Source organism: Penicillium odoratum (assembly GCF_028828045.1).
Source record: "Penicillium odoratum strain IBT 22623 chromosome Unknown utg000006l_segment0_segment0, whole genome shotgun sequence".
NCBI lineage: Eukaryota > Fungi > Ascomycota > Eurotiomycetes > Eurotiales > Aspergillaceae > Penicillium > Penicillium odoratum.
The window spans coordinates 4,522,151-4,550,015 of NW_026643148.1; the positions used below are offsets into that span (position 1 = coordinate 4,522,151).

Sequence of the window (27,865 nt, forward strand, 5' to 3'; positions counted from 1 at the left end):
AACCAAATCAAGACCAATCAGAAACCCACAAGGCAAAAGAAAGCCTAGTAGTTTGGAATGCAAACACCGGCATTCCACTCAGTGGCGCCAACACATTGCCAACCGTCACAGCAAGAAGGGCCACTGCTATGGCAGGCGACCTTGTAATCTATGAGATAGTCAATTAACTATGTATACTTCAATTCTAATTGATTTGAATTGACTCACTGCCGACACAGGTGCGCTTCTCGAAGGCATCAGGGGAGGGAGTAGCAGTGGCAACAGCAGCCAGGGTAGCGATGATAACGGTGATAAACTGCATTTTGATAAAGCGGCTGATCGGTAGATCGGATGATTTAATTTGATTGATTGGTTCTGTACTGAATTAAGTGGAATTAACTGATGATGTTTAATGAAAGGAATCCCCTTCTATTTATTCCAAGCCTTGGATGATCATGTACCTCTTTGGTATCCATATCAAATCTGTGTCCAGTTATAGTATGTAAGACTGTGAATATGATGTTATACATATTTTCCCATTTATAGTAGGCGGTCAAATTTCCCAACTTCCTCCAGAGAGTACGGACCCCAGTAGTTGAGTGAGAATGGGGCCATTGAGTCAAAAATAAGTGTAAGTTTTATTATTAGTTAGTCAACTCCGTGTATACCGTAATAGGTAAATGTGGGTTGTGTCAAGGTTGCAGACAAAGAAGTAATGCTTGGCCCCCAACCCGGAACAACGCGGGTTGATCTGCGCCCTTCTCCAGCCTTTTCATATCTTTAGCTCCTCGAGCAATTCTCCCATCTTGTGCGCTGATTATCTTCTATATTTTCAACTCCAAGAATGTCCTCCGACTCGTCTCCAGATCAGCCGGGGCTGGAGCATGACTCCATCCTCCGTGTCGATAAATCTGTCTCTTTGACTATTGGCAGCGACTCGCTCCTAATTGTTGGTAAGACTTGGTCCCTGTTTAGCAGAAGCTGTGAAGTAAACCCTCGTGCCAAGCTAACTTTCCAAGATGACCGTCCTCGCAGATCGGGTCGCGGTTGCTGCGGATTGCGCAGGTCAGGTGAGCTGCTCCTCGAGCCGGTGATCGGGATCAGCGCTGTCGCGCATATCGTTCAATAAGGCTAATTGTATTTCTTTCTTAGAAACGACCAAGTTGCCACATGCGATTTCCCTGTACAATATCCTAGATGTTCAAGCGGAACCCTCAAACTTGACCATCACCTACGCGGCGTCGTCATCCAAGGAAGATGTTACCGTGTCGACTCTCCACTATTCCGTCAACGATAAAGAATGCCCCACGGTGGATGGATGGGCGAAGAAGCTACTCGATCTCGCCTATGGCAATGTCCCGCGCTCAAGACGACTGAAGATCTTGATCAATCCGTTCGGTGGACAGGGAAAAGCCGCGGCTCTGTACCAGAGAGAGGCTGCCCCAATCTTCGCCGCCGCGGGATGCAAACTTGATGTGCAGACGACTGAACACCGAGGACACGCGATTGAGATCGCAGAGCAAATTGACGTCAACGCGTATGACGCAATCGTCTGTTGCTCGGGTGATGGTCTCCCATACGAAGTGTTCAACGGGCTGGGCAAACGACCCAATGCGCGCGAGGCGTTAGCCAAGCTACCTGTCGCCCTGCTACCCTGCGGATCCGGCAACGCAATGACCTGGAGCTGCTTCGGCACGGGGAGTGTTTCGGTCGCAGCTTTGGCCGTGGTGAAGGGTCTGCGGACCCCGCTGGATCTGATGTCCATCTCGCAAAAGGGCAGTCGCACGCTTTCATTCCTGTCGACTTCTTTCGGAATTGTGGCCGAGTCTGACCTGGGCACGGATAATATTCGGTGGATGGGTGCTCAGCGATTTACATATGGGTATCTCGCTCGTGTATTGGCTAATCGTGTCTGGCCTTGTAATTTGGCGATCAAGGTTGAGATTGATGATAAGGAGGCGATCAAGGAGCACTATGCGGGATACACTGGCCGTGAACTGGATCCATTTGCTGATGCTCATCGAATCGAGGCTGCGGAGAAGTCGCCTGCTTTACCTGATTTGCAGTACGGTGGTGTGGATGATGGAATTCCTCGGGACTGGGAAGTTGTCCCGGGTGAGAACATGGGCAATTTCTATGCCGGTAATATGTCGGTTGTGACCAAAGATGCCAATTTCTTCCCCGCGGCTCTGCCGAATGATGGCTTCATGGATATTCTCACGGTTGACGGTACGATTAGTCGTCTGACTTCACTTGGGATGATTTCTGAAGTCGCCACTGGTGGTTTCTTCTATAGACCTGAGGTGAAGATTCGCAAGGCTACTGCGTTCCGCTTGGTCCCTCATCAAAAAGAGGGTTATATCAGTATCGACGGCGAGTCGATTCCCTTCGAAGCCTTGCAGGTTGAGATCCACCCCGGCCTGGGTACAGTTCTTTCCAAGTCTGGGACTCGGTATGAGGCTGATGGACCCATGTAATGATTTTATGAAAAGCCTGCTGCGTCGGTTTTCTGCATATCCTTCAATTGTCGGGTCTTTCTATTTGTTCATGATACCCCTCGCAAAGAGACTTCAGCTGCACGCTAGATTCTGGGGGCGAGTTGTATAGCTCTCTTATACCATAGATGATATTAATATATACTTTTGTGTCAAATATTCCGATGTTTCCATCTAATCCTGAAATAAATGAACATTGAACTTTTAGGTGTATTCATAGTCTCGCTAGGAAATGCTGTACATTAAAAAATCCCATCGTTGGAATGAAATCTAATCGTCAAATCCACCCCATTCTCCGTCGGTATCCACCTCATCGTCAGGGTTCTCCCGAACTCGCAATCCCCACTCAATCAACCGATCATCATCCAAGGCCTCCGCAACCCTTGTGCGCACAGGTCTGTAGGCACTCTCGGAGCGCAGCTTCTCCAATGGCCGCAATATCAATTCCATAGGCACATCACCCTTAATCTTGCGCGCTCCCTCTTCACCTTCGAACTCGAGAACCTTCTCCAACTCATCGATCCAGATATCAGCAATATGATACCGCAATCCATCGGGACCATGCGGCATTGGGACAAAGTCCGCCTCGATATCCTCTTCAGGCTGATCAACATCATAGTTCAAAGGACAAAGTGGGCCCTCCTCAATAATATCAATATAAGCAGCGAGATCGCTCCATTTCGCATCCAGCTCAGTCTTGTCCTCAACAACCTCAACAGCGGCGCTCTCAGCCTTCTTCTGTTTCTTTCCACCCTTCTTTCCGGTGTCTTCGCTCTTGCGCTTCTTGCCATCGGCTTTTGTCTTCTTCGAACCCTTCAAGAAGACCTCGAACGCCACACCGACATAGCAACGGATCAGGAAAAGGTACTTGTCGAGACGGAGACGGTCGATGGAGTGATAATCCCGACCGATGGTGATCCAGAAAGCGCGCAGGAAGCGGTGTAGGGTAGCATGGGGGAGGGCGGGAACGATGTGGTAAGAGATTGCGCGAGCGAGAGCTTGTTGGGTGAGTGGTCGGTCGGAGTGGTAGAAGCCTATTGCAGTGTATGAGTAAATGCTTTCCTAAACCCGAACTAGAACTAAAACTATAACTCTTGAATAAAAGACCTGTAGGATTGTCACGTACAGAAGAAGAGACCCTTCCAGAGCTTGAGCAGGTCGACAAGACTCAGGTCGGTCTTCTGGCTCAGGAATAATGTGAGTGATTCAACCGCTTTGTCGCGGACTTTCTTGTCTGCAGGGAGAATTAGCTGGGCGCTTTTTTGCAGGATGGCGCTTTTTTGCAGGATGGCGCTTTTTGATTGCTAGGATGTTTCTTACCGCTCGAGGCGAGGTCCCTTACAAAGGGGGTCTTTTGTATATCCGCCATGGCGTCGTCAATTGCGAATCGGTTCGATGAAGCTGCGGGTTTGCGATAAAAAATAATTTTTGATACCGGAGATTGGGTTTGCTTGGTTTGCTTGGTTTGCATTCCAGCTGCATTATCTCTCACGTGTTTATGCCTCAGGTGTCAATACTAGGTACCCTGTCTTTCTACTTCTTCTACGTCTTCTACGCCTTCTACGTCTACTCCCTTTTTTTATCTCCGTTACCTCTTCTACCCCCTGCAAAGTAAGTGGAAAAGTGCACAAGACATCCTACTTTCTATAATTTTGACTGCACACCTTTATTCTTTGATTGTGGTTGTGATTGTTGTTAAGACTATCATGGTGACCATTACTGAACTGTCTGAAGATCACTTGTGGTTAATTGTGTGATCTTAATCCCAGCTTTTTACCTTCGCAGTTTCTAGGGGCGAAACCATATTATCTGAATATAAATATTCTAAGTTGAGGTCAAACACATCACTACAATTAACCTTCCGGACGGTGAGCAATTCTTGTCATTCCATCCTGTCTTAGTGAACTCATCTTCTTATCTTCTCATCTTCTCATCTTCTCATCTTCTCATCTACTCATCTACTCCTGTATTTGCTTCAAAGGATTTAAGAAGCCTTATAGTTTCAAGTTTGTTCATTTCAAATTAGTGTAACATGACTAATCAATGTACGATGAATTCTCCGATCTTGACATCTTGACATCATGACTTGAGGTGTCACCCAAATAGAATCATAGCCCTGGTACCTCTCTCATGAATTTGTGGCTCCGGAGAAAACAGGATCCAAAGTTCAGCTACTATATTTCCCGTTGTAACTTACTTAGATTTTCGTACCTCCCATATGCTGTACCTACTGCTGTGCAATCTGGTGCAGCTTGCTACATAGCCCAAAACCTTGTTTTTTTCTTTTCAGTCATCGACATCCATCTTCTCCATGAATCGCCAAGGCCACGAGAGCTCCAAAGGGAGCTCCTCCCTTGAGCAACCCGAAGGGAGCTTATCCCACGAGCAACGTATCTCCCAGGGCAGCTCCGAAGCTCTAGCTGCAGATGACCGAGCCATATTCGCGCATATACGCCCTGAAGAGCGCCAGGAGCTGACTCGCATCGCCTCCAACTTTCCCCGTCGTCCAACCCTCGATTCAGATCTCAGTGGAATGACCGAAGTGGAGCGGAAGGATACGCTAGAGGGCGTGGAGTTGGGAGACCCTATCCTCGATCCAGCAAGCGATCAATTCGATCACTACGAATGGGCTCGTATGATGCTGAAGCTGATGGACAGAGAGGGTGTCCCTCTACGCAAATCGACAGGCGTAGTCTTTGAGAACCTCAATATCTCCGGATCGGGGTCTGCGCTTCAGTACCAGAACAACGTGGGTTCGGTTCCACTGGCCCCATTTCGTCCCCAGGAATACCTTTCATGTGCGAAGAACATACCACAGAAGCAGATACTTCGGAATTTCGACGGTGTGCTCAAGAGCGGAGAGCTGCTCATTGTCCTGGGACGCCCGGGCAGTGGCTGTTCCACTTTCCTCAAGTCCATTACTGGGAAACTCCATGGACTTAAAGTTGGCAAGGGGTCCGATATTCAGTTTAATGGAATCAATATGGAAAGGATGTACAAAGAGTTTAAGGGTGAAGTCTTGTACAATCAGGAGGTTGACAAGCACTTCCCCCATCTTACTGTCGGTCAAACACTTGAGTTCGCTGCCGCAGCTCGGACTCCGGAAAACAGACTCTGTGGAATATCTCGCACAGAGTACGCCAAGAAGATTACACAAGTTGCCATGAATGTGCTCGGTTTGAGCCATACATACAACACGAAAGGTATGCGAGAGTCCTAGAGAGAGAAATTCCAGCTGACATCCGTCTAGTCGGTGATGACTACATCCGAGGTGTTTCTGGTGGTGAAAGGAAGCGAGTTAGGTATGTGCTCTTCTTCGGGACTTGAGATATTGAAACTTATATTAAATAGCATCGCTGAGATGGCCTGTACGTCTTCATTATCTGTATTAATCTCAACGACTGACCATCTTAGTATCTGGAGCTCCAGTCGGGGCTTGGGACAATAGCACCCGAGGTCTAGATTCTGCAAGCGCTCTGGAATTTGTCAAAGCTCTAAGAGTCTCAGCCAATCTCACCGGCAGTTGTCACTCCGTCGCTATCTACCAAGCATCCCAAGCAATCTACGACATTTTCAATAAGGTAATCGTGCTATATGAAGGAAGACAGATCTTCTTTGGACGATGCAGCGAAGCCCGAGAGTACTTTATCGAGATGGGCTGGGATTGTCCACCTCGTCAAACGACGGGTGACTTCCTGACTTCTGTGACTAACCCGTCGGAAAGAAAGGTTCGAGAAGGAGTGCAGAGTGTCCCTCGCACGCCGGACGATTTCGAAAAATATTGGAAGGAAAGTCGTCATTACGTGACGCTCCAGAAGGAGATCTCTCAGTACCATGAGAAATACCCGCTAGGAGGGGAGGCTGGAAAGGAGTTCCATGAAACGAAAAGGCTGCGACAGGCGAAACATGCGCATCCAAAGAGCCCTTATATCATCACAATTCCGATGCAGGTCCGCCTTTGTGTAAAAAGAGCGTATCAACGGTGTGTCTACTACTTCATTTTATACTCAGATATATCTACCTCTTCTGATTTTTCTAATTTTATAATGCAGTATCTGGAACGACAAGCCATCGACCCTGACCACTGTGATCGGTCGGATTGTCATGTCCCTGATCATCGGTTCGATCTACTTCGGGACCCCCAATGCCTCTGCCGGGTTTCAGAGTAAAGGTGCAGCACTGTTCTTCTCTGTCCTTATGAATGCCCTTATCAGTATCACCGAGATCAACTCGCTTTACGATCAACGGCCTATTATTGAGAAACAAGCTTCCTATGCCTTTGTTCATCCATTTACTGAGGCGTTGGGGGGCATTGTGGCCGACATACCAGTCAAGTTTGTATCAGCGGTTGTATTTAACATCATCTTCTACTTCTTGGCTAGCCTAGTAAGTTGAAAAATTAACAAGCATGGCCAGTATTGACAAGATTTAGCGATACGAACCCTCTCAATTCTTCATATTCTTTCTCTTCACTTTCCTCAGCACTCTGACCATGTCAGGAGTCTTCAGAACACTAGCTGCATCTACTAAGACACTTGCGCAGGCCATGTCTATGGCAGGTGTGATTGTTCTTGCAATTGTGATTTACACAGGATTCGTAATCACAGCACCGGAGATGGCCAAGATTCCATGGTTCAGTTGGATTCGCTGGATCAATCCAATCTTCTACACATTCGAAGCAATAATCGCCAACGAATTCCACGGTCGTCGATTTGAATGCTCGGCATTTGTGCCTGCCTATCCAAGTTTGTCGGGTGACTCGTTCATTTGCTCTGTCAGAGGTGCCGTTGCAGGAGAGAGAACCGTATCTGGGGATTCTTATATCGAAAGTCAGTACTCCTACTCGTATGCGCACGAGTGGAGGAACCTCGGGATTCTTATCGGATTCTGGATTTTCTTCATGGCTCTCTATCTCATTGCCTCGGAGTTGAACTCTTCCACGTCTTCTACGGCGGAGTACCTTGTCTTCCGGAGAGGGCACGTACCTGCTCACCTACTTCATCTGAAAGGGGGAGGCGATAGCTCTGCTGAAGTGGCACCGATCTCTAAGTCCAAGGAAGGGAAAGAGGACAAGAATTCTGCCATTCCATCTCAGCACGACGTGTTCACCTGGCGGAACGTCTGCTATGATATCCCGGTCAAGGGCGGCGAACGGCGTCTTCTGGACAACGTATCTGGATGGGTCAAGCCCGGTACTCTCACAGCGCTAATGGGTGTATCTGGGGCTGGAAAGACAACTCTACTAGATGTTCTCGCGAAGCGTGTCTCGATAGGTGTTGTGACGGGCGACATGCTCGTAAATGGCAAGCCACTTGATACCAGCTTCCAGAGAAAGACGGGTTATGTTCAACAGCAGGATCTACATCTTCCCACTAATACCGTGAGGGAAGCTTTAAGATTCAGCGCAATGTTACGCCAGCCAAGCACTGTCTCTAAGAAAGAAAAGTACAGATATGTCGAGGATGTGATAGACATGCTCGGTATGCAAGACTTTGCGGATGCTGTGGTTGGTGCTCCTGGTGAAGGTCTGAACGTTGAACAGAGGAAACTGTTGACCATTGGTGTCGAATTAGCTGCCAAGCCTGCGCTTCTAATCTTCTTGGATGAGCCAACTAGTGGCTTGGATTCACAAAGTTCATGGGCTATTTGTTCCTTTTTGAGGAAGCTTGCTGAGCATGGCCAGGCTGTTCTTAGCACCATTCACCAACCGAGTGCACTGCTTTTCCAGGAATTTGACCGTTTGCTATTTCTTGCAAAGGGAGGTAGGACGGTCTACTTTGGCGAGATTGGTGACCAGTCCCGGACCCTCTTGGATTACTTTGAAAACAACGGAGCCCGGGTTTGTGGCTCTTCAGAGAACGTAAGTATTTTAATCTCTGCAGGTTGACAAGCTCTAACGATCACCAGCCCGCAGAGTACATGCTCGAAATCATCGGTGCCGGAGCTTCTGGAAAGGCCACAAAAGACTGGGCAATCGTGTGGAACGAAAGCCAAGAAGCAAAGAATGTTCAATCCGAGCTTAACCGAATCCATGAAGAGCGATCTTCGGCAGCGAGCAATAATGAAGGAGCTCAGCAAGGCGAATATGCCATGCCTTTTACCCAACAGCTACTCTACGTTACCCATCGCTCGTTCCAAGCTTTCTGGCGCGAGCCGTCCTACGTATGGGCAAAGATCATGCTAGCAACATTATCATCGTTGTTCATAGGCTTCACATTCTTCAAGCCAGATAGTTCTCTCCAAGGCTTCCAGGATGTGATCTTCTCAGCCTTCATGCTATGCTCCATCTTCTCCACACTGGTCCAGTCTATCATGCCCAAATTTGTGGTTCAGCGATCTCTGTATGAAGTGCGCGAACGACCCTCAAAAGCCTATTCATGGGCTGCTTTCCTCATTGCGAATGTCATTGTCGAGATACCCTATCAAGTATTTGCCGGAATTATTGCTTGGGCGTGCTACTACTTCCCAGTATATGGAGCGGATCAAGCAGCACAGCGTCAAGGCTTGATGCTTCTGTTCGTGGTCCAGTTTTACATGTTCACGTCCACATTTGCTGCACTGGTTATCTCGGCTTTGCCAGATGCTGAAACGGGTGGTACAATCGCGACATTGATGTTCATTATGACACTCACCTTCAACGGTGTCTTGCAACCACCCAGCGCTTTGCCCGGATTCTGGATATTCATGTATCGCGCCTCTCCATTGACTTACCTGATTGCCGGCATAGTGGCCACAGGCTTACACGGCCGGGCTATCCAGTGCTCGACTGCTGAGCTGAGTGTTTTCAATCCCCCAATTGGCTTGACCTGCGGTGATTACTTGGATCCTTATGTCAAGGCTGCAGGGGGGCAGTTGTACAATCCTCTTGCCACAAGCGGTTGTCAGTACTGCAAGCTTTCCAATGCTGATCAGTACCTGGCGGCAAGTAATATCTGTAAGTTCTTTCATTCCTTGTCAGTTCTACTTACTAACTTATATAGACTACAGTGAACGTTGGCGCAACTTTGGCATTGGATGGGTCTATGTTGGATTCAATATCTGTGGCACAGTACTGATGTATTACATGTTCCGTGTCAAACACTACAATCCCACGTCTCTGGTTCGGGGTATTCGCCAGAGTGCCTCGTTCATCTGTCGTGTATTCAAGCGACGATCTGGAGAGACGCCCAAAGGAAAGGAGGCAAACAACGGACGCTTAGTGTAAACTTGGGATGTATGACTAGCAATTGTCTTGTTCAAATGTTAATTTTAATTTTCGATCTAATGAGAACCCACAATTTGATATGCTGCCTCCTGAAGGTAAGGATGCCACCGTTCATCGAGAACACTTAAAATCGCCGCAATAAGCTTCGCTGGCCTCCCTTCAAAATACCAACAGGTCTCCATTCCCTTCATAATCACACAGTAATGGGCAAGGAGAATCAAGGCCCCAGGATGCCTCTCAAAGATAAGATCATAAAACTCGTCTTCGAGTCGCAGGCACCACAGCCCGAGAATATTCCACATACTAACATCAATCGTGGTCGTTTCCTGATCCAAATACGCAAATACATCAGCCAATGCACTCGCCCCGTCCTGATAGACGGATATAACATGCTCAGACCACGACCCATCTTGAGGGACGATGGACATGAAATGCTCCAAGTAAGGAAGTTTGCTATCGCCAACATCCAGTTCCGTTTCCCATGCCTCAGTTAGAGCGCTGACAGGACAGCTCTCAATCTGGCTCCATACCTCGCTAAGCATGTCGCAGCTGCATCGAATAAAATGTAACCATTGAGGGAGAATTAACCGTTTCTCTTGAACCCCTGTGTCCGTGTTACAGACGAGAAGTAGCGAGTTCTGACCATTATCCAGTTCCGTTGCGAAAGAGAAGACGACCAGGAGATATGCGAATGCGATTATCGCCTCACAGTTTTCTGTCGTGGGATGCTCGATTTCGTACCTGAACAGCGGTAGTGCAGAGTCTTGGTGCGCGTATGCACGAATAATGTAGGTCTCCCGTTGCGCCGGGTAGAGATGGGCCATATGCAATGCCGTACAGGCTAAGATACCATGTAAGAGGAACGGATGGTTATATGCAAGATCCGCAACAATATCAAGCCAGATACCTTCAGTGCGAGAGTCCTGGGCGAAACTTCTCCAAGACGAATAGAAGTAGTGTTCCAGTGATAAAGAGTCGATCGCATCCAGTTTATGCCTGTCTCGCATTTTGCAGATATATGACGAAGGGGGAGGTGTCTGTGGGCACTGACCAGGCGAGTCATCGTGGTTGCTGGTGAAATAGCGGAGCATGTTTCCCCGGAAAAAGGTTTGTAGTGGAGCGGAAGACCAGTCATGGCTTGGGTCTCCTTTGCAGCCATGTTTAGATGGCCAGTGGGTTTCCATTCGTTTTGTTGAGATGCATAGATAGTTACAAGCTGGTGCGTTGCATTTCCACCCTTGTTCGAGTGGGAGGTAGGGCATTGGGAAATCTTGATCAGGCGGATCTACTACATCCTCTGGCTTTCTTAATTTGAAGCTGCTCGCATAGAGAGTGTAGGGTCGTCTTTCTTCATTGTGGAGGTAGTGGATATCTTTCAGATGTCGAGCTACTCCTCCTGGTTTGATTGCATGGCGACAGCTTGTACATATAAGAACCTCATATGTGGGGAAGTATTTGAGTAACTGTGGGGGTGAAAGAAGAGTGATATCTGACTCTTCAGACATGGAAGCTACAGGCCTGGTCGGCTGGATATTACAAAGTCAACAGTGAATGAGAAAGAGGAAAGAAGTTCAAGGAGACTACGGGATTGGGGAGCGTGCCAGATCACATGACCTAGCGCTCCTTTGTAATCCATCTCACCACTAGTTAGTTAAGATCATTATTATTCGCCAGCTCTGCCGACCAGACACCAGAGTATTAGTCAGGCGTACTTGGCATTGATGAGTTGATTAAGGCAGCCCCTGGGCTACGTCGTGTCTGCAACGCGCATTACAAGCAGTTCGCCAGTGTGGATATAATTGACTAGGACTCATCTCACAATCTAGCATTGAAGGCAGATGTTCAAAAATATGATGTAGTGGTAACAATGGGGACGAACTCATTAGTAGCATCCGCTACCAATCAAGTGCGTCAGATCCAACGGTGCTGTTCTACACTAATCCAGTTTAGGTATAGATAGTTCAGGCTAATAAACTTTTTGGCTTTTAACTCTTACTTAAGCCAATCATATCACTTCATCTTGCTTGTGCTGTTCTGGTTAGATGGACATATACATATCTACTACTCTCGGGGTAACAATCTGACCGATTTGCATTCTACTGCATCCATAAGTATAAATAGCAGATATCGCCACCTGGTCTCAGTCTCACACCTCTCAAATTCAATTGATCTTATCATGTCCAAATTCCAACGCTCCGTCCTTATCACTGGTGGTACTACCGGTCTGGGATACCAATGTGCCCTAGCCGTAGCCCGTGACTGTCCAACCTACCAAGTGATCATCGCCTCTCGCAACGATAACAGCGCTGCCGAAACCATCAACAAGCTTCTCAACCATAGCAACGTTCAATTCATGAAACTAGACCTTTCAAACCTCGCCAACATCCGCTCCTTCGCCACAACCTGGGAAGCTTCCAACTTCCCTCCCCTCTACTCCCTTGTCTGTAACGCCGCGCTCCAATTCCCCAACGCAGCCGAGTACACCGACGATGGATTCGAAAAGACCTTCGGCATCAACCATGTCGGACACGCTCTTCTCTTCTCCCTTCTACGCCCGTACCTCGCCAATACCGCACGGATCGTGATAACGGGAAGTGGAACGCATGACCCAGCATATAATACAGGCATGCCAGATGCCTTCTACAATACAGCAGAGGAACTTGCACATCCGCTGCCAGAGTATACTCAAGGCAACGGTAGACAGCATTACTCTAACACCAAGCTAGCAAATGTGCTGTACATGTTTGCTCTGCATCGTCGCTTTACAAAGATCAATGAGAAAACTGGGAAGCATTGGACTGTTACGACCATGGATCCCGGGTTGATGCCTGGGACTGGACTTGCAAGGGAGGCGAACGGCGTGGTAAAGTTTCTGTGGAATCATGTTTTACCGCACATTCTCCCGCTTTTGAGGTTGCTTATTTCGCCTAACATACATACGCCAGGGGAGTCTGGAGAGGCTTTGGCTCAATTGGCCGTTGGGAAGAATGTTGAGGGTGTGAGTGGTCGGTATTTTGAGGGACGGAAGGAGATTATGTCCAGTAAGGATAGCCTTGATGAGGGTAAGCAGGAGGATTTATGGAAGTGGACTATTGATGCGGTGGCGCACGATGAGGAAAAGGTGGCCTTCTCTCTTCAGGATTTGCTTTGAGCGTGTTTGTACGTAGCCCGACTTTGAAGTTTTAAATGTGTGTTTAATTGAGTTTCTATTCTGAGCTGAGAATCTTGGTACTATTTATATCCCACTAGACATCCGAGTCCATCATCAAGTTCATAAAAACATTATACACGTCAAGTTATCGATTGACTTGATAAAAAATACATGTCGAATCTTTACACAATTTCTCCCAAAGTGATAAGAATCTGACTTCTTTTAAGTCAGCAACAGCCATCGATCCACAAATCAGTGAACCGAAGCAATTGGATGTATACCCCTTGAGACCCAGGAAAAATGTACATAAGTATATGGGCACTCTTCGGAACCGTCTACAATTCTCCCAATATTTATTCTGGATCTAGTCTAGATTACCAATTTTCCATTTGTGTTTTCAACATCATCAGAAATAGAATATTGGGATGGTATTTGAAATTAGGCTGTCGCGAACATCTTCGTTCCTTCATACCCGACTCAACTGGCCTAAGCTGAGTTTAGGGTGATATAATTTAATAGTGGAGCAGTTCACATGAACTAGCATCATTGGTCTAGTGGTAGAATTCGTCGTTGCCATCGACGAGGCCCGTGTTCGATTCACGGATGATGCATTTCTTTTTTGTCTCTCATGTTCATCTTCTCGCTACTTGCGTTGTATGGTTCTTTTTTTATTGTCTTTGCATTGGCACCTACTTAGGCAGTTCACAGGCATAATCATTCCAACGTTTGAAATAAGCAACATGTCACCATAAGATGCAGACTATCTGCTAAATTCAAACAAGCCCGCCTTGGACATACAAGAGATGTCAATCATCAAAATGCTAACCGAGTGGTAAGATTGCTGATCCATATTATTGTCGTAGCTCACTCGAATATAGAAGGACAAGGGGTATTGTGCAAAAGATGAAGAACGCCAGAACGCTGGAAAGGGGAATGTCGTAAGAGAGAGAGAGAGAGAGAGAGAGAGAGAGAGAGAGAGAGATGCAGTGATGCAAAAATAAAGAGCTGCATCATAGAGACGGCCTACTAACAACCAGGGCATTAATGACATGGCCATTCTGCCAGCCCTGATCAACCAGGGACTCATGCTCCTTCAACATCCGGCCCAGGTAAGCGATCCTTACCCGCTGGTGATTCGCAAGCTATCAACCCCGTCAGTCACCAGAATCATAAACGTACTCCAGAGTCTGGACCAAAAGATGAAACACATACCCCTGCTTCCTGATGTATCTTCCTCGCTAAAAAGCCGACACGCTGACTCTTACCCACACGCATCATAAGATCCTGTCCATCCCGCTCGCTCAACCGAGCTAGCACACGGATCAAATCCCGCTCACTAGTCTTCCCCTTCTCATCACGTCGCCGCTCAAGATCCAGTTCCGCAATCAACTCATCTCCGGACGCACCATCCGTTGCCAATTTCCCATCCGACTCTTCTGGCACAGAGCCATCTGAGCCCGACGCTGCACCGGCAATGTTCTCCGGATCACTCACGATACACTGCGGTAGTCGGTACAACATGCCTTGTTCGTCGTAGCATCCTTCGCAGAGATCACCCGTGGGCACAGTCACGCCGGCTGCATCGATGATCCCCTGTGCTGTGACTGGGTCACCGCTTTGCATGAGTGTTATGGCGCTCGAGAGCGCAGCCCAGATCTCTTCGCGGCCTGTGACACGGGTTTCGAAGAACTCGCGGCGTTCGCGGTCGAGGTCGGTGCGGGTCCAGAGGCGGCGCTTGCTGCTCCATATGTGGGGACGGATGGGTTCGTTGTAGTGTTGGTCTAGTGGGAGGTTATGGGGTCGGGGGCGACGGTGGCGGGTCTGTGTTGTAGACTCGGGAATCGCATCGTGGGTTGTTTGGTGGCCTTCAGCTCGATCTTGAGTGTGGGTTTCTTGGTCGTCGTCATCATGCGACGGGGTAGAGGCACAGCAGCCCTGGAACGGGTTAGATTTGTAGATTATTCCTTTGGATGGGAAGTGGCGTGGTAGGTGAATCTTGCCAAAGAAGACTCGGATTGGGAAGATAAAAATGATTTGGGAAGAACTTACCATCTTGCGTGCAATACAAACATTCCATAAGCCAAGGAGCAAGGAGGGGAAGAGGGGGCCGGATCGAAGAGGATCCAACGGTATTAAAACTAACTGGAAACCTTGTCACCAAGACTGAATTTAAACATGGAAAACACGACTTGACTTGGGTAATCAAAGTCCTGGGAAATATGCCGGACAGAATAATAGAAAAACAGAATAACATAATATGAACAGACATTCCACGACTCTAAGCTTTAGACCAAGCATTTATCATGGGCCCCGATTCGTCCAAATTTATTGTCTCAGCTGCAGCTGTATTGGCTATAATTACACTGGGTGATTTATCCTTTAATGTATTTGAATTTGCTTCATTCTTCATCTTCTTCTTCGTCGTCGCTGCCGAAAATTGCCTTAAAGATCGCATCGCCCGGCCGCTCAGCCTCGAGGGCTTCATTGTGTTCAGGTTCCACGACGGGTTTTGGTTCACTAGGAACAACCGGCTGGCGACCCGACTCGATCATAATCATGTCCATCACCTCCTGCGAAATCAAATCCTTAGGTTTCGAGTCGGTTTGGTAACCGCCTGACTGGAAACGAGTGCCAGGACCTTTCGAGTCGCCCGAGCCGCTCCCAGGATCAAGCTGTACATGTTCAGGGGGCCTGATATTGAATCGCTTACAGAGAAGACGAGTCGGAAAGAAACTATGTGTACTGCGGGTCATTTGTCCAAACATTCCGATCTTGGCAGCAGCCACAGCTGGGTCATCGGGCTTCTCAGCAGGCCGACTGAGCGGGGTATCAGAGTCTGGCGCATCGGAGGCGACTTTGGGTCCCGAAGAGGCCGATGTGAATCGGGATGCCATCGCCCCAGATATGGGCTTGAAAACCTCGGCAGCCCGAGCAAACTCCTGCATCTCAGTCACCCATTCATTGGTGCTTGACCCGGGGACTCGGTCGGGTAAAGTGTCGCGGAGTCCGGCTCGGACCTCGATGAAAGTGCGGTAGCGGGCGCGCTTTGCCTCATCTTCTGCGTAGGGCATCCACCCGCTGACACCTCGCGTTAAAGCTTGGACTGCGGTTTGTTTGTCCAAATTCGGGACAAGATCCCAAAGATTCCTGCGTCGATCGGTTTCGGATAGTTCGTACCCTTTGGGCGCCTTCTCACTCATGGCCGGTGGGAGGTTGGAATTCCCAGTGAGTTTCGCAATCCGTTCGCGGGCCTCTGGTGTCATCCAATCGAAGATAGATTTACCCGGTAGTTGAGCCTCACCCAGGGCCGCAGCTCTGGAGGTCGGGTCGAGAGCAGATGCCTTGGCCGCATCTGCTGTAGAGATGTAGTCTCCTTTGCGCTCTGTTGCAGATTGCCTGGCAGATTTCCAGCCCTCTGGAACCTGTGGCGGTTCGTATTTCTTCTCGGATAAAGTCAGCCCCATGAGATTGTCGGCGAGAACGAATCCGTCCAGCGGTAATCGTCCGTCGCGGCATTTTCTGAATCCGCCCGCACCTCGAGAAGCAGCGATCTTTTTAGATATGAAAACAGGCTTGGCGCTGAGCAAGGGATTCGAAGAAGCAATGGCTGGTTTTGATTCTTTCGCTTTCTTCTTCTTGCCACCAATGGTCTTGTTGTAGGATATCTGAGGGCCCAGGGAGTACGGGTCTTCATCATCAGACCCGGTATCATTGAGGATACCGACGCCGAAGCCTCCCCGTTGTGACTTTTTTGCCGCCTTTTTCTTGGTAGCCAAGCGATCCCCAAAGAAGGAGTCGAAGTCTTCGTCCTCATCGCCAGTAGGTTGACCGGGCTTCTCCAGGTGTGTTTCCCCCGAGAATCCGAGACCCTTGTGATCTGTCTTGCGAATGAAAGCGACCATGGGCGGGTTCTCTGGCGCAAAGAGATATGTTTCCTCCGATGCACCCGGTGCTGCATTCTCATCCAGATCGGCTCTGCGGCGGACCTTTGGACCGATACCCTGACCTTCTCTCCAGCCCATCTTTTTGAGTAGCTTCACTCCCATTGTTTCCCCACCAATTTTCAGCAGATCCATCAGACCCGCTCTGCGAGTGGCATCCGTATCTGTGGACCCAAACCCAGAAAACCCTTCTGTAGTATTGAGATGTCGTGATTCCTCCTGCTCTCGTAGATCCTCCTCATCCATAAAGTCTTCCGGCCGTTGTTCCGGCCGTTTCGCATCCCGGGCGCGATTCTGGCGGGACGAGACAAAGGTCGCGGGCGCCCATCCTTCCTTCGAGCCGACGGTATTGAAGTATCTACAACTTGTTAGAGTAGGTGCGCGCATCTTCGGGGATATGGAAGCTTACCCAGCACTGAACCCGCCGGTAAAAGCACCGTGCAGTCGCTTCCTGCCTCTCTCGTCGGTCACGTCTTGTTTCCAAATGGGTAAGTAGGAGCCATCGTCGCGCGCCCCCTCTTCCAGCGGCGGTAGCGGAGTTCCATATACGGCATAGGGTGAGTGAGATTGATCGGCCTCGAAGGCTGCGCGAGGGCGCTTTGAGGCCATGCTCGAGGTAAGAAGAGAGAAGGTTTATGATTCGTGGAAGTGCGCAGCGGGACCTTAGCTCTATTTTGACCAATCATGGTGATGCTGAGTCAAAGGAACAAGAATTACACCCCTCAATTCACGAAATATATACAATCCAGTCACTAGAACACTAAAATTCTTGGAAACTCCCTAAGGTGATTAGATATCATATGAAAGCAACGGGACTTCAAGGAAAAGTTCTTATGGAAAATCATTGTTGAGATAACAAGTTTCTAATTCATCGCATTTTCTATGGCGTTTGGGGGTGACGGGACCGACCGTGAGATACGTTACCCACTTAACTAGTTAAGTTAAGCCTCGACTTCTGATTATGTCACCAATCATGTGATCTATTGAAGTTGACAGGTACCAGTAAAAGTCGGAGATACCCCTAGGTTGATTCTACCACGTGCGCTTGGTGGAGAGAACCGTGCTGCGCTACTCCGTACGGTAGCTACTGTACGAGGTACTCGTGCACGTACCCTTGACCACCTTCGGGTACCTACTGTATAACTATATTATTCATTGATAATAACATAACTGTATCAGCTATTATGAGTTCAAAACAGTTATATTTCATATATGTTAGCCTTGAATGGCCTGAAGTACCTAAAATAAGCTTGTGTTTACAGGGCCCCGCCAATGAACGTGAATTGATCTGCTGTTGGTCCCTCACGTTTTCGTCTTTTGGCCTCATCTCTCTCGTAAACAAAAGCTTGTCGTGGGTATTGTGGGCCACAATAGGCTAACATATATGAAATCTAACTGTTTTGGCCTCATAGTACATGATATATTTATATCATTATGAATAGGCAATATAATTACAGGTGATTTTGTGCCCATTTTGAGCTTTGCGACCGTAAAATTAGGTGGTAAAATTGACCTACTTCGCACTCATATCACAGCAAAGTCACATAATATTAGACGCTATATTTGATATTTATCTACTCTTTAGGGGTCCAAATGATATATCTATAGCTTGATTTATATCAACATACATGGTGAGGGTGGGTGTTTTGATGCTAAAATACGTGAGATTTTTGGTATCCGACGAGGGTTGGTGTGCCAATCGTGAGCACCCAATTACCAACATTCGAAAAGGTGGGTGCGTGCACGAGTAGTGGCAAACAGGCCGAACAAGCTAAACAGGCCGAGCAGTGAACGGTTCAGACCATCGTATTTACCGAGTACTCACTCTCGCGAAAAGCCACTCGATTCGGAATTATCCGTGGATATCCCGCATCAGCAGGGACCCGGGGAGTAAGACTTATCTCCAGAAAAGAACCGTGGACACACATCGTGTTGCTTAATTTGCTCCGTCGGGTCTGCGCCGGTGCCCCGCCACGGGCAATGCCACTATTCTAGAACTGGATTGAAACCCCAGGTCGCTTCGTTTAGGTGGGGCCCCGGTAAAACATTCAGAGTCCCCGAAATTGAACTTTGAAACTATGTCCTGGAGTCCGAAATCCCTCTAATTAAGAAGTACCTCCGATAACAATCTAGGCTGTGATAGGGGCACTATAAATGCAGGAGACATTGACAAGTAAGATGCAGGCTGGACAGGGTCTGTGCCAATGTTCTTGTCTTAAAGCTTATTTGAACTAAGCCTCGGATGCTACCTTCAACGCCACTCGGCTTGTCTTGACCACTTATTTGGCCCCTTTCCGGCTATAATGCACAATAAGTTTTGTCAAATGGATACTAGCTAACCTTACAGGGCTAGCTCATTGGGTGAACCCTCGTTTCTCCCAATGATAGGAGTGTAAAAAAGCCAATCGGGGACACCGCATGACTGATCGCGTGAGGAGGTGGGTTGACGGCGGTAATTGGTCAATACCAGTCGCTAGTAGGGGCTCAGTTGCCATGCAGATTTGCAGGGACCAGATTAGGGAATAGAATAGGTATCTAGAGTAGATACGTTCTTTCACTTCTAGTTATGAATCAAATTAATTGGCCAATAACAGGAATAAATCTTGCTATCACAGCTGAGCTGAATACCACCTTATCAGATAAGCCATTGTGGCGGCTTATTCGAATATGGAACGTCTGGAAACGGCTTCTGGAATGTTGTCTTGGCATTGCTTGTAACGGAGTATAGTTAGTTACTCCGGTTAGTCAAGGTTTGGGTCTTTGGCGGAAATCGAAATGAGATAAATCCCGCCATTTACTGGGGTTATACGCTAGCAGTAGCCTTTGCCCATAAAGTGGCTCGTCCTCGCCGCCACCAGTTCCTTTTTTCTTTCTTCCCTAGTCGACCCTTTCTCTCAGATATTGACTCGCCCACTGCCCACTATGTCTATGCTCCCCGGCCCTATGGCCATCACGGCCCCTACAGAGCAGATCCGTGAGACAGGCATCCAATCAGATGAGATCCGCAAGATGTCCATGAACGGGACCCACCCCGGTGTGCGCCAGCGTTTGTGGGGTCTTGCAGCACGTCTGGATAAAAGTGTCACCTTCGAGGAATTTACCTTCTGGGCTAAGGTGGAGCGTGAGATGGAACGCGAAGAAGCCCGCCGTGATAAGGCTATCGGCAATGGTGGATTTATGGACTCCATCAAGGGCTATTTTATCAAGGGCGCGTACGAGGATGATAAGACCAGGGCTCCTGATCACTCTCGCGCGCTGCAGAGTCAAGAGGAAGTCACCCAGTGGAGCAAGGATGAGAAGTTGCCCGTGGTCACCGATGATGATGGTACCAGCCCGATCGCACCCAGCGGCACCCACGACTTTGATGCCGAATGGCGACAGGCTGCCAGAGCTCTGCGCACTGCCAGTTGGGGAGGAGTTTTCTACCTGATTACCACCGATATTCTTGGTTGGGGACAGACACCCTATGTCTTTGCCAACACTGGCTACGGTCTTGGTGTCGGTATTTTCATTCTCATGGGTCTCGCTGCTGGTGCCTCTGGATGGATGATCTGGAGAACATTCTTGGGTCTTGACTCGTCTCGTTTCCCGGTCCAGAGTTTCGGTGATCCATTCTTCCGTCTGTACGGACCCACTGCCCGTCATGTCATCAACGTGGCCCAGGCCATTCAGATGTTCCTCACTGTCGCTGTCGTTCTTCTTGGTCAGACTGGTCTTATTGCCCAGCTCGCTGCCAGCGTTGATCTTTGCTACGTCGTTTGCGGAATCATCGGCTTGGTTGTGAGTATGGCTAGTGGCTATATGCGATCTCTTAAGCACCTTGGTTGGTTCTGTAACTCGGCTGTGTGGATCAACGTCGTTTCTTTCATCATTATGTGAGTACTGGATCTATAATGGTAGGTTTTCAAGCTGACCTGTATATATAGCTGCGTTGCTGCGGCCAAATATGGCCCTGATCCAACTGCTGCTGTTGAAAACGGTATTCTCAACAAGGCATGGGCAGATAATCCTGTTCCAGTCAAGACCTTCGTTGGTACCCCACCAGCAGAATACCAGCCCACAGATGCGAACCTGTTTGCTGCCCAATTCAACGGAATCAACTCCATGGTTTGTAAGTTTTATTTCTTGCATCTCCGTGGACTGAACCAAGCTAACGGACTTGTCACTAGATGCTTACTCAGGAGCTATGCTGTTCGTTGCCTTCTTGTCTGAGATGCGCCAGCCATTGGACTTCTGGAAGGCTGTGTTCCTGGCCCAAGCATTCATCACGGTTATCTACGTCTTCTTCGGTGCCTTCGTAAGCCACCCTGGTTCACCCATGAACTCTAAAAATAAACCAATACTGATTGATCACAGGCCTACTCCTACTACGGACAGTACAGCTATTCTACCATCACCCAGACTGTCAAACCACTCAGTCTTCAAATCCTGAGCAACGTCCTTTCCCTGCTAACCGGTTGGCTCGCCGTCTGTAAGTTTCATTCACCTCTGAAACATTGCCAATAAGCTAACAAGACTAGTCCTGTACTTCAACGTCGGCATGAAGACTGTCTATCTTGAAGTCGGCCAGGAAATCTTCGGCGCCCCTCCAATCACAACAACCAAGGGCAAATGGCTATGGTGGACCCTCGGCCCGGTCTACTGGATCGTTGCCTTCGTCATCGCCATGTCTGTCCCCTATTTCGGTGCCTTCACCAACTTCGTCGGAGGACTCTTCAGTCTGAACTTCACATACTCCTTTGCCGGTTTGATGTACCTCGGCTACGTTATTCAAGAGGGTGCCAGACTTCCTGGTGAGGGATTCGACCCCTACACTGGTCAGACCACTCGCTATGATAGTGGATACAAGAGATGGACCCGTGGATTCGTGTCAAACTGGTATTTGACTGTGCCTGCCTTGATCTTCACTCTTGCTGGTTTTGCCGCTTCTGGTATGGGTACTTGGGCTGCGATTCTGGCTCTCGAGTCGGCCTACGGTCCTGGTGGCTCTGTTTTGACCTCTTGGACTTGCACAAACCCTTACGCCTAGGCGTATCAGCACTCCACCTGAGTGGAGAGGGGCTTTTGGTGCATGTGTTATTTTATGAAGAAATTTGAAGAAGTGTGTAATTAATTATCATTATTATTATTATTATCATTATTATCATTATTATCATTATTATCACGTGGAATAAAATCCGACGTCGAGATTTACATTCGATGTTATTTGTTTTTCATTTAATTTCGAAACGCTGGGAGGGTTGCCTCCAGATGTCTCGTTCTTGGACTAAATTTCTACCCAGCCCCCTGGCCCTCCCTCTGATCACTACCAAACCGGCACCGACGATCTAGGAGGTAACAGGCTCAACATTCACCAATAGCTCACGCTAGAAAATGCTTCAAAATCCAGGAGGAAACCACTGATAAAATATTACTGTCAAGGTGTGAAGAGCCGTCCTTTATGGGATGACAGACAATTTCCTCCCCTCTGTCTCACCCCCACGTGTACGGAGGCGAGTTGCGGCCATGAGAACAGAACCTTTTATATCACATAAAAAATGGCAAGAAAGCATAAATGCTACTAAACTAATCTACCCTTCTACTACTTGGATACATCGCAGACTTTTTGATGCACGTTCGAAACCTCCACCAGACCTTCCCCTTCCACTTCACTTTCTTCTTTTATTTTCTACTCCGCTATATAGATTTAGAGAGCCCTTTGACCATTTGACTAAACTGATATAAAAGAAGGTAGAATACGCGATAGGACACCAAGTAGGAGACTAAGTAGAAGACCAAGTGGGAGACTAAGTAGGAGATAAATTAGGAGATAGATATAACATAATACCTAAGTACTAGGCACTACGCCAAAAGGTTCTGTCCTCATGACCGCTACTCGCCGCTGTACACGTGGAGTCTGGAGGATGATTTTTGGAGTGTGTACAGATCCTTTGGAATCATTGCTGCAGCCTGGTAACGGTACTTTCACGGGGCTCCGTCGATGCGCTTTAGGGGAAATTTAGCAGGTGTGCCCTTAGTGGTCAACTAATTAGTTTTGCGATAAGCCTTTTAGACAAACCGCCTATATTTATCAGCGATTCAGCGCCCAAGCTTTTCACTAGAGTCCCATCTAAGCCAATGATAGTCAATGGGGCCAAATTAGGTTACATCTGAGACTTTGTTCGATCAAATTTCCAAAGTCTTATGAAGCTCATTCAACGAATCTGAATATCAAGTCCTCTCACGAGGTATTGGGGAGATCTCGATAGATACAAAGCCACTAAACCGATAGTCGAAAGAAGAAAAAGGGCTGTAAGCTTCAGTCCAAGATCTCCATGGCTTACCTAGAATTGACCTGGTCGACTCCCTAAAAACCAACTATTGAGGATCTAACCGTTTGAAGGCACGGCGATGAGACTCCGAGACTTTAGTATGTAGCTCAGGAATGTCACAAGGAATTTCGTTGGATAAGAACCTAGCTTGCAGCTCGGTTGGCTAGGTTCCTGGCATTCAGCAGTCAAGCGTAGCAAATATTAGCTTAGCAGCGCCACCATGTGTTTCGCCAGAAAAAGGAAGGGCTTAATTAAAATACTCCACTCAGTCGATGTTGGTGGCGCTACACATTTCGCTTTCTATGCCCTGGCACATGTCTTATCATGTTTTCGTGCCCAGTTGGATACACTCCATGCGTAATTTATAAATGCCCCCTGCAACGCTTTGCTCCTGATTTCCAACCTTTCTACAGAGGCATGTCAAAGAATAGCTTTTTTTATTGACCTCGCCCCATTGAGAACATGCTTGTTTATAGGTAGACTGGAAAAAGGTGCAAGGAATGAAAGTAATAGGATCGAACTGCTGAGATCTTGAGGATCTCGTTCTATAGGGCCTGTGGCTTTCTTTCGAGGCGCTCGCTTACAGAAAAACAAGAAATATTCCAGTCCAGTAGAAGGTAACTTGGATCTTGCCTATGGCAGGGATCGGAGCTGGGTACCTATTTTCAAGCCTACACGTATGTTCGCGGTGGAGATTCTTTCTCTCCAGAGGCTTCAAATGTTTCCTCTCGCTCAAATATTCATCTACACATGCACTCGCATCCTCACCTCCACTATCATATTTCGCTTACAATATAAGCAAGTCCCATTTAGCTTCAAGTCACCAAAAAATTCCGATCTTTCTCACTGTCCGTTTTGGTAAAACTTCATCCCCGAGCTGAATTATCATTCGTCGCACGAGAGTAGGCCGGAACGACCACGTAATTCAAATCAGCACCATTCCCGATAGGAAGTACCACATATCCAGGCTATAGACTAAAATGCCAACATTGCTAGCGCCAACATCATATCCGCAATCCTTCGGTGTAACCTCGTGAGTGTATGAGGGGATGATTAGGGCAAATTTAGGCAGAAAGAGCCGAAGTTCACATAAAAGCCGGCTGCGTGCTGCTGTGTTCCGGCTTCTACGACTTTTCAACACAATTCCCATTGCTTTTCATAAAGCAAGAATACACCCTCACGCTTATCTCTGTTTTGTTGGAGCCCATCATGCGTTACTCTACCATTGCCGGTCTCCTACTCGTCCTTAGTAGCTCTGTGGCTGCCGCCCCTTCAGTCTTCGAGCTTACACCCCGCTGCGTGAAGACCGGACAGTACTGTGATCCTGACAAAAACGGCCAGTGTTGTGATGCCTGCTGCGCTTATTGTGCCTCGGGGGTCAAACGCGACGACGAAGAGGTCAAGCGGGACGGCGTGTTGGTCAAACGCAGCGACGGCGGTGTAGAACTCAAACGTGAGGAGGATGGCTACGTCTTTTGCAATTATTATTGTTGTAACAAGTGACAAGTGTTAAGGTATCCGGCGAATATCGCGGTATGTATCTTGAGTCCTTGATTCTCTGACGTGTTGGTTGATTGGACTGACTTGAAATATTCATCCAAAAGACATCTCGGACCAGAATTCGTGCTTGAAAGAATTTCCAGGATTGCTCAGTGATTGGTAGACTGGGTGATAGTTGAGATGAGATTTCTATGGGTCCTACCGCGCGTTTTTGGAATATTTTGAGTCTTCAAGTAACGGTCATTGTGTTTTTGTTATTGATATGGCCAAAATGTGATTCCAACTGCATGTCAATAGCACAGACTAAATTCTCGACTGGTATAAGCTAAGACTACCTTCTCAACCAATGCCTCATCATACTTAGAGCTTATACAAGATAATTCATGTTGTTGATAGCGGCATGTGGCAATTAGGGCTCTCAAGTGTCTACAAAAAGTATGCAGGTACCTTAGGCATACGTGCCTGTGGGGCTTAACCCTACTTCTCTCTCTCTCTCTCTCTCTCTCTCTCTCTCTCTCTCTCCCTTTCTCTCTCTAGTGTATTGAGAACGGTTCGTGCGTTGTTGTGTCTGTCTGCGAACCAGAAATTTTCGAAAAGAATCGCATTAATAGGACATGAAGAAGAGGACTTAAGAGTAGCGTGTGGTACCTATCCTTTCCCTCCCCATACACACTCGCTTCTCCTCCTCGTACGCTTTTTCAGTATCTTAGTGCATGACTTGAAGATCCTTTGCAAAAAATCAATTCACGAACAGAGAGAGATGACCACAAGCTGGAAAATTTGGTCGAGGAAATGCTGCATCGGAAAGCCTATTGACATCAGGGAGCTTCCGCGAAAGAAACAACAGGCGAAATTTATGCCTTTGAAAGAAGTCTCGATTCTATTAAAATATTCATGCTCTGTTTTAAGAGAAACGTCAAAAATAGATCTTTGTTGAAATTATTCTTGGATTGAGATTTTCCTTCTGAACATTGGAACTGCCTCGACCATTTGATGTTTCTTTGTCCTCAAAGTTTCGTTCATCGGTATTTATTGATTGATGTGACCGCACTCTCTGTTGAAACTTTTAATGTCTTATTCAACAATCTCCTCGAACTTGCAATTTTCTACCTGAAAATTTGTTTCACTTAGAACTAAACCATCTGACTACTCAAAATATACCTGCAATGCCTGCTCCTGTTACACGAAACCGGGGAAAGCGACCAGCTCCAGATCCCGAACAGGCTTCCTCCAGGAAGAAAGCCAAGACTCCCCCCCAAGAGCTGCTACCAAGGCGAATTCGAAGGCCGCTCCGAAGGCTGCATCAAAAGCCGCCTCTAAAACCACTTTGAAGTCAACAAAACAAAAGCCAAAAGAGACCAAGAAAGAAGTGAAGGCGGTACCCAAAGCCACCCAGAACCAATCTTATGATAAATTGTCAGCGACGAAATACTTCGTGCATGCCTTCAACTTTGCCCTATTCATGTCTGTCGTGTTGCAATGATCTTGATGCCCGGGTTCCCCAATTTTATCAGAGAATCGAAGAGAATAACCCTCCCGAGTTCTTTGAGATGCGTCTGGAGAGATATCTAAAAACTCAAGGAGGAGGAGTAAGAAATGATTTCCGTATCCCTTGATACTTGATTGGTCATGGCTGATAAGCTGTATAGCGATATTACAACATTCGAGACTCCGGACTTAAAGTAGCCGGTAGTCCAGCGCCTATAATAGATAAAGAAACTTTTGAAGGATCTCAAGAGATCTGGGCATCAGAATGAGAAGTCTTCAAGGCGATCATAGCTGCATACCAGGTGAAAATATTGGGAGATGAAGAAGTATCTCACTGGGCACATTGGAGGTTAATTGCCGGCCAAACGGATGTATCACTCTTAGTGCCAAATGGTCCTGAGGGATTCCTGATGGAAAGAGTAAGATTTGCCGTAACTCTGGACATGGCTATCTATGCTAAGTGAAACCTCAGACAAGAGACCCCAAGCCCACTTTTTTGTTCTCTTTCTTCACTGTCCAAAATACGACAGAAATCGCTTTAAAGAATAGGGTGTGAGTTACACCTTGACATGATTTTCGCTTGATTCCCAGAAAATATTGTGTTGAATGTTTTTTTTGTTCTTTTGGGGTTGTCCGATTAGAGGGACTGGGAGCCACGCAAATATAATTATCAATGAAGATGAATGTATAGTGCTTCGTCACTTTATCAATATACAAAATATTTAAGGTAAAGATTTATGTACAAAATTTTAAAAAAGAAGGAAGGGAGCTCTAAGCCTCGAAGCGCCACTGGTGGCTGTGCTTGAAGTAGCCTCAGAGGCAGACCGAGTTGATGCGGCCGTTGTCATCGCTTTAGTTGATGTTGTGGTCGTAGAAATAGCCGCTTTACCGTCAGTTGAGCCGGTCGAAGATGTAGTGCTAGCAGCATCAGTATTTGTTGAACTTGCGCTCGTGCTAACGGAGGTAGCATTGCTTCCACCATCGCCGCATTGGACCACTCTTTTCCAACCACTAGCAAAGTTTTCCTCCCACCACGAAGATTGGGTACCAATAACAAAGTAGCTGAAGAAATATCCCGAACCAGGTTGTTCATGTGCGTTCTGGTAAAACTGGACTGCACACTCGTCGTCACATGGGAAGTTGGTTGAGTCCTCATTGCTCAAGAAGCAGTATTCGGACCTACGAACATAAAATAAGCATATACCCTGAGCAAATCCATGTGTATTGAACTCACCCGCTCTTGGCACAACCTTGGCTGTATTTATACTGGAAAACCTCGCCCACGGTGGCCACGGGAGCCGAATAATCCAACGAATTCCCATCAGCAAGCCCAGCTAGATCACCATCCTTGTTACACGCAGCATTGACGTTCTTGATATACTGGGTCAATGAATCACTGCATGTCGTGGTGCACATAGCCTCGAAGTCCGAAGCTTGTGGGTCGAAGTCGGGATCCATAGACGCCACGAGCTTGAGAAGGGTATCATCACAGTTGATGCTGGCGCTGTAGGCGTCCTTGCAAGCCTGCGATGTCGTGTCTGCTAAATCCTTGGTTGTATAGTCCCAACTAGGGCCAGAAGTATCGAGGCTGAAGGCAGCAGTCGCTTGACGGAAAGCAACGGAGAACGCGAAGAGGCGAAAGATGGTGGTGGCGGAGGCCATGTTGCCGAGGACTTGAAAAGAGCGACAAGAACTGATAATTTTTTTTTTAGTAATCTGGGAAGCAATGACAGACGATAGGTGAGAGGTGGAATGTGCGGTGACAGGGAAAAAACTACATAGTAAAGTCACCTGGG

General features: G+C 47.6%; 11 protein-coding genes across 11 annotated transcripts; 5 read left to right on the plus strand and 6 right to left on the minus strand.

Moving 5' to 3' along the window:
• Positions 1 to 44: 44 nt before the first annotated feature.
• N7520_010081 (uncharacterized protein) lies at positions 45 to 301 on the minus strand (the record flags this gene model as incomplete). The annotated part of the gene is made up of 2 exons (XM_057144015.1): positions 45 to 148; positions 208 to 301. The coding sequence occupies 2 exons, from the start codon at positions 299 to 301 to the stop codon at positions 45 to 47; spliced, it is 198 nt and encodes a 65-aa protein (XP_056993303.1).
• Positions 302 to 823: 522 nt separating this feature from the next.
• Positions 824 to 2,456, plus strand: N7520_010082 (uncharacterized protein; the record flags this gene model as incomplete). The annotated part of the gene is made up of 3 exons (XM_057144016.1): positions 824 to 932; positions 999 to 1,049; positions 1,132 to 2,456. 3 exons carry the CDS (start codon positions 824 to 826, stop codon positions 2,454 to 2,456), a joined length of 1,485 nt encoding a protein of 494 aa, XP_056993304.1.
• A 288-nt stretch (positions 2,457 to 2,744) lies between these two features.
• N7520_010083 (ribosomal RNA processing 1 family protein) lies at positions 2,745 to 3,843 on the minus strand (the record flags this gene model as incomplete). Its single annotated transcript, XM_057144017.1, has 3 exons — positions 2,745 to 3,508; positions 3,601 to 3,708; positions 3,795 to 3,843. The coding sequence occupies 3 exons, from the start codon at positions 3,841 to 3,843 to the stop codon at positions 2,745 to 2,747; spliced, it is 921 nt and encodes a 306-aa protein (XP_056993305.1).
• A 942-nt stretch (positions 3,844 to 4,785) lies between these two features.
• Positions 4,786 to 9,678, plus strand: N7520_010084 (uncharacterized protein; the record flags this gene model as incomplete). The annotated part of the gene is made up of 8 exons (XM_057144018.1): positions 4,786 to 5,677; positions 5,725 to 5,776; positions 5,826 to 5,842; positions 5,889 to 6,456; positions 6,527 to 6,860; positions 6,907 to 8,334; positions 8,382 to 9,408; positions 9,455 to 9,678. 8 exons carry the CDS (start codon positions 4,786 to 4,788, stop codon positions 9,676 to 9,678), a joined length of 4,542 nt encoding a protein of 1,513 aa, XP_056993306.1.
• A 56-nt stretch (positions 9,679 to 9,734) lies between these two features.
• Positions 9,735 to 10,769, minus strand: N7520_010085 (uncharacterized protein; the record flags this gene model as incomplete). The annotated part of the gene is made up of 1 exon (XM_057144019.1): positions 9,735 to 10,769. The coding sequence occupies one exon, from the start codon at positions 10,767 to 10,769 to the stop codon at positions 9,735 to 9,737; it is 1,035 nt and encodes a 344-aa protein (XP_056993307.1).
• A 1,085-nt stretch (positions 10,770 to 11,854) lies between these two features.
• N7520_010086 (uncharacterized protein) lies at positions 11,855 to 12,829 on the plus strand (the record flags this gene model as incomplete). The annotated part of the gene is made up of 1 exon (XM_057144020.1): positions 11,855 to 12,829. One exon carries the CDS (start codon positions 11,855 to 11,857, stop codon positions 12,827 to 12,829), a length of 975 nt encoding a protein of 324 aa, XP_056993308.1.
• A 1,010-nt stretch (positions 12,830 to 13,839) lies between these two features.
• On the minus strand, positions 13,840 to 14,881 carry N7520_010087 (uncharacterized protein; the record flags this gene model as incomplete). Its single annotated transcript, XM_057144021.1, has 3 exons — positions 13,840 to 13,971; positions 14,042 to 14,764; positions 14,879 to 14,881. 3 exons carry the CDS (start codon positions 14,879 to 14,881, stop codon positions 13,840 to 13,842), a joined length of 858 nt encoding a protein of 285 aa, XP_056993309.1.
• A 347-nt stretch (positions 14,882 to 15,228) lies between these two features.
• N7520_010088 (uncharacterized protein) lies at positions 15,229 to 17,379 on the minus strand (the record flags this gene model as incomplete). Its single annotated transcript, XM_057144022.1, has 2 exons — positions 15,229 to 17,128; positions 17,180 to 17,379. 2 exons carry the CDS (start codon positions 17,377 to 17,379, stop codon positions 15,229 to 15,231), a joined length of 2,100 nt encoding a protein of 699 aa, XP_056993310.1.
• Positions 17,380 to 19,692: 2,313 nt separating this feature from the next.
• On the plus strand, positions 19,693 to 21,799 carry N7520_010089 (uncharacterized protein; the record flags this gene model as incomplete). Its single annotated transcript, XM_057144023.1, has 5 exons — positions 19,693 to 20,645; positions 20,697 to 20,881; positions 20,940 to 21,067; positions 21,127 to 21,241; positions 21,291 to 21,799. The coding sequence occupies 5 exons, from the start codon at positions 19,693 to 19,695 to the stop codon at positions 21,797 to 21,799; spliced, it is 1,890 nt and encodes a 629-aa protein (XP_056993311.1).
• Positions 21,800 to 24,290: 2,491 nt separating this feature from the next.
• On the plus strand, positions 24,291 to 24,584 carry N7520_010090 (uncharacterized protein; the record flags this gene model as incomplete). Its single annotated transcript, XM_057144024.1, has 1 exon — positions 24,291 to 24,584. The coding sequence occupies one exon, from the start codon at positions 24,291 to 24,293 to the stop codon at positions 24,582 to 24,584; it is 294 nt and encodes a 97-aa protein (XP_056993312.1).
• A 2,234-nt stretch (positions 24,585 to 26,818) lies between these two features.
• On the minus strand, positions 26,819 to 27,731 carry N7520_010091 (uncharacterized protein; the record flags this gene model as incomplete). The annotated part of the gene is made up of 2 exons (XM_057144025.1): positions 26,819 to 27,248; positions 27,304 to 27,731. 2 exons carry the CDS (start codon positions 27,729 to 27,731, stop codon positions 26,819 to 26,821), a joined length of 858 nt encoding a protein of 285 aa, XP_056993313.1.
• Between the last annotated feature and the right edge of the window lie 134 nt (positions 27,732 to 27,865).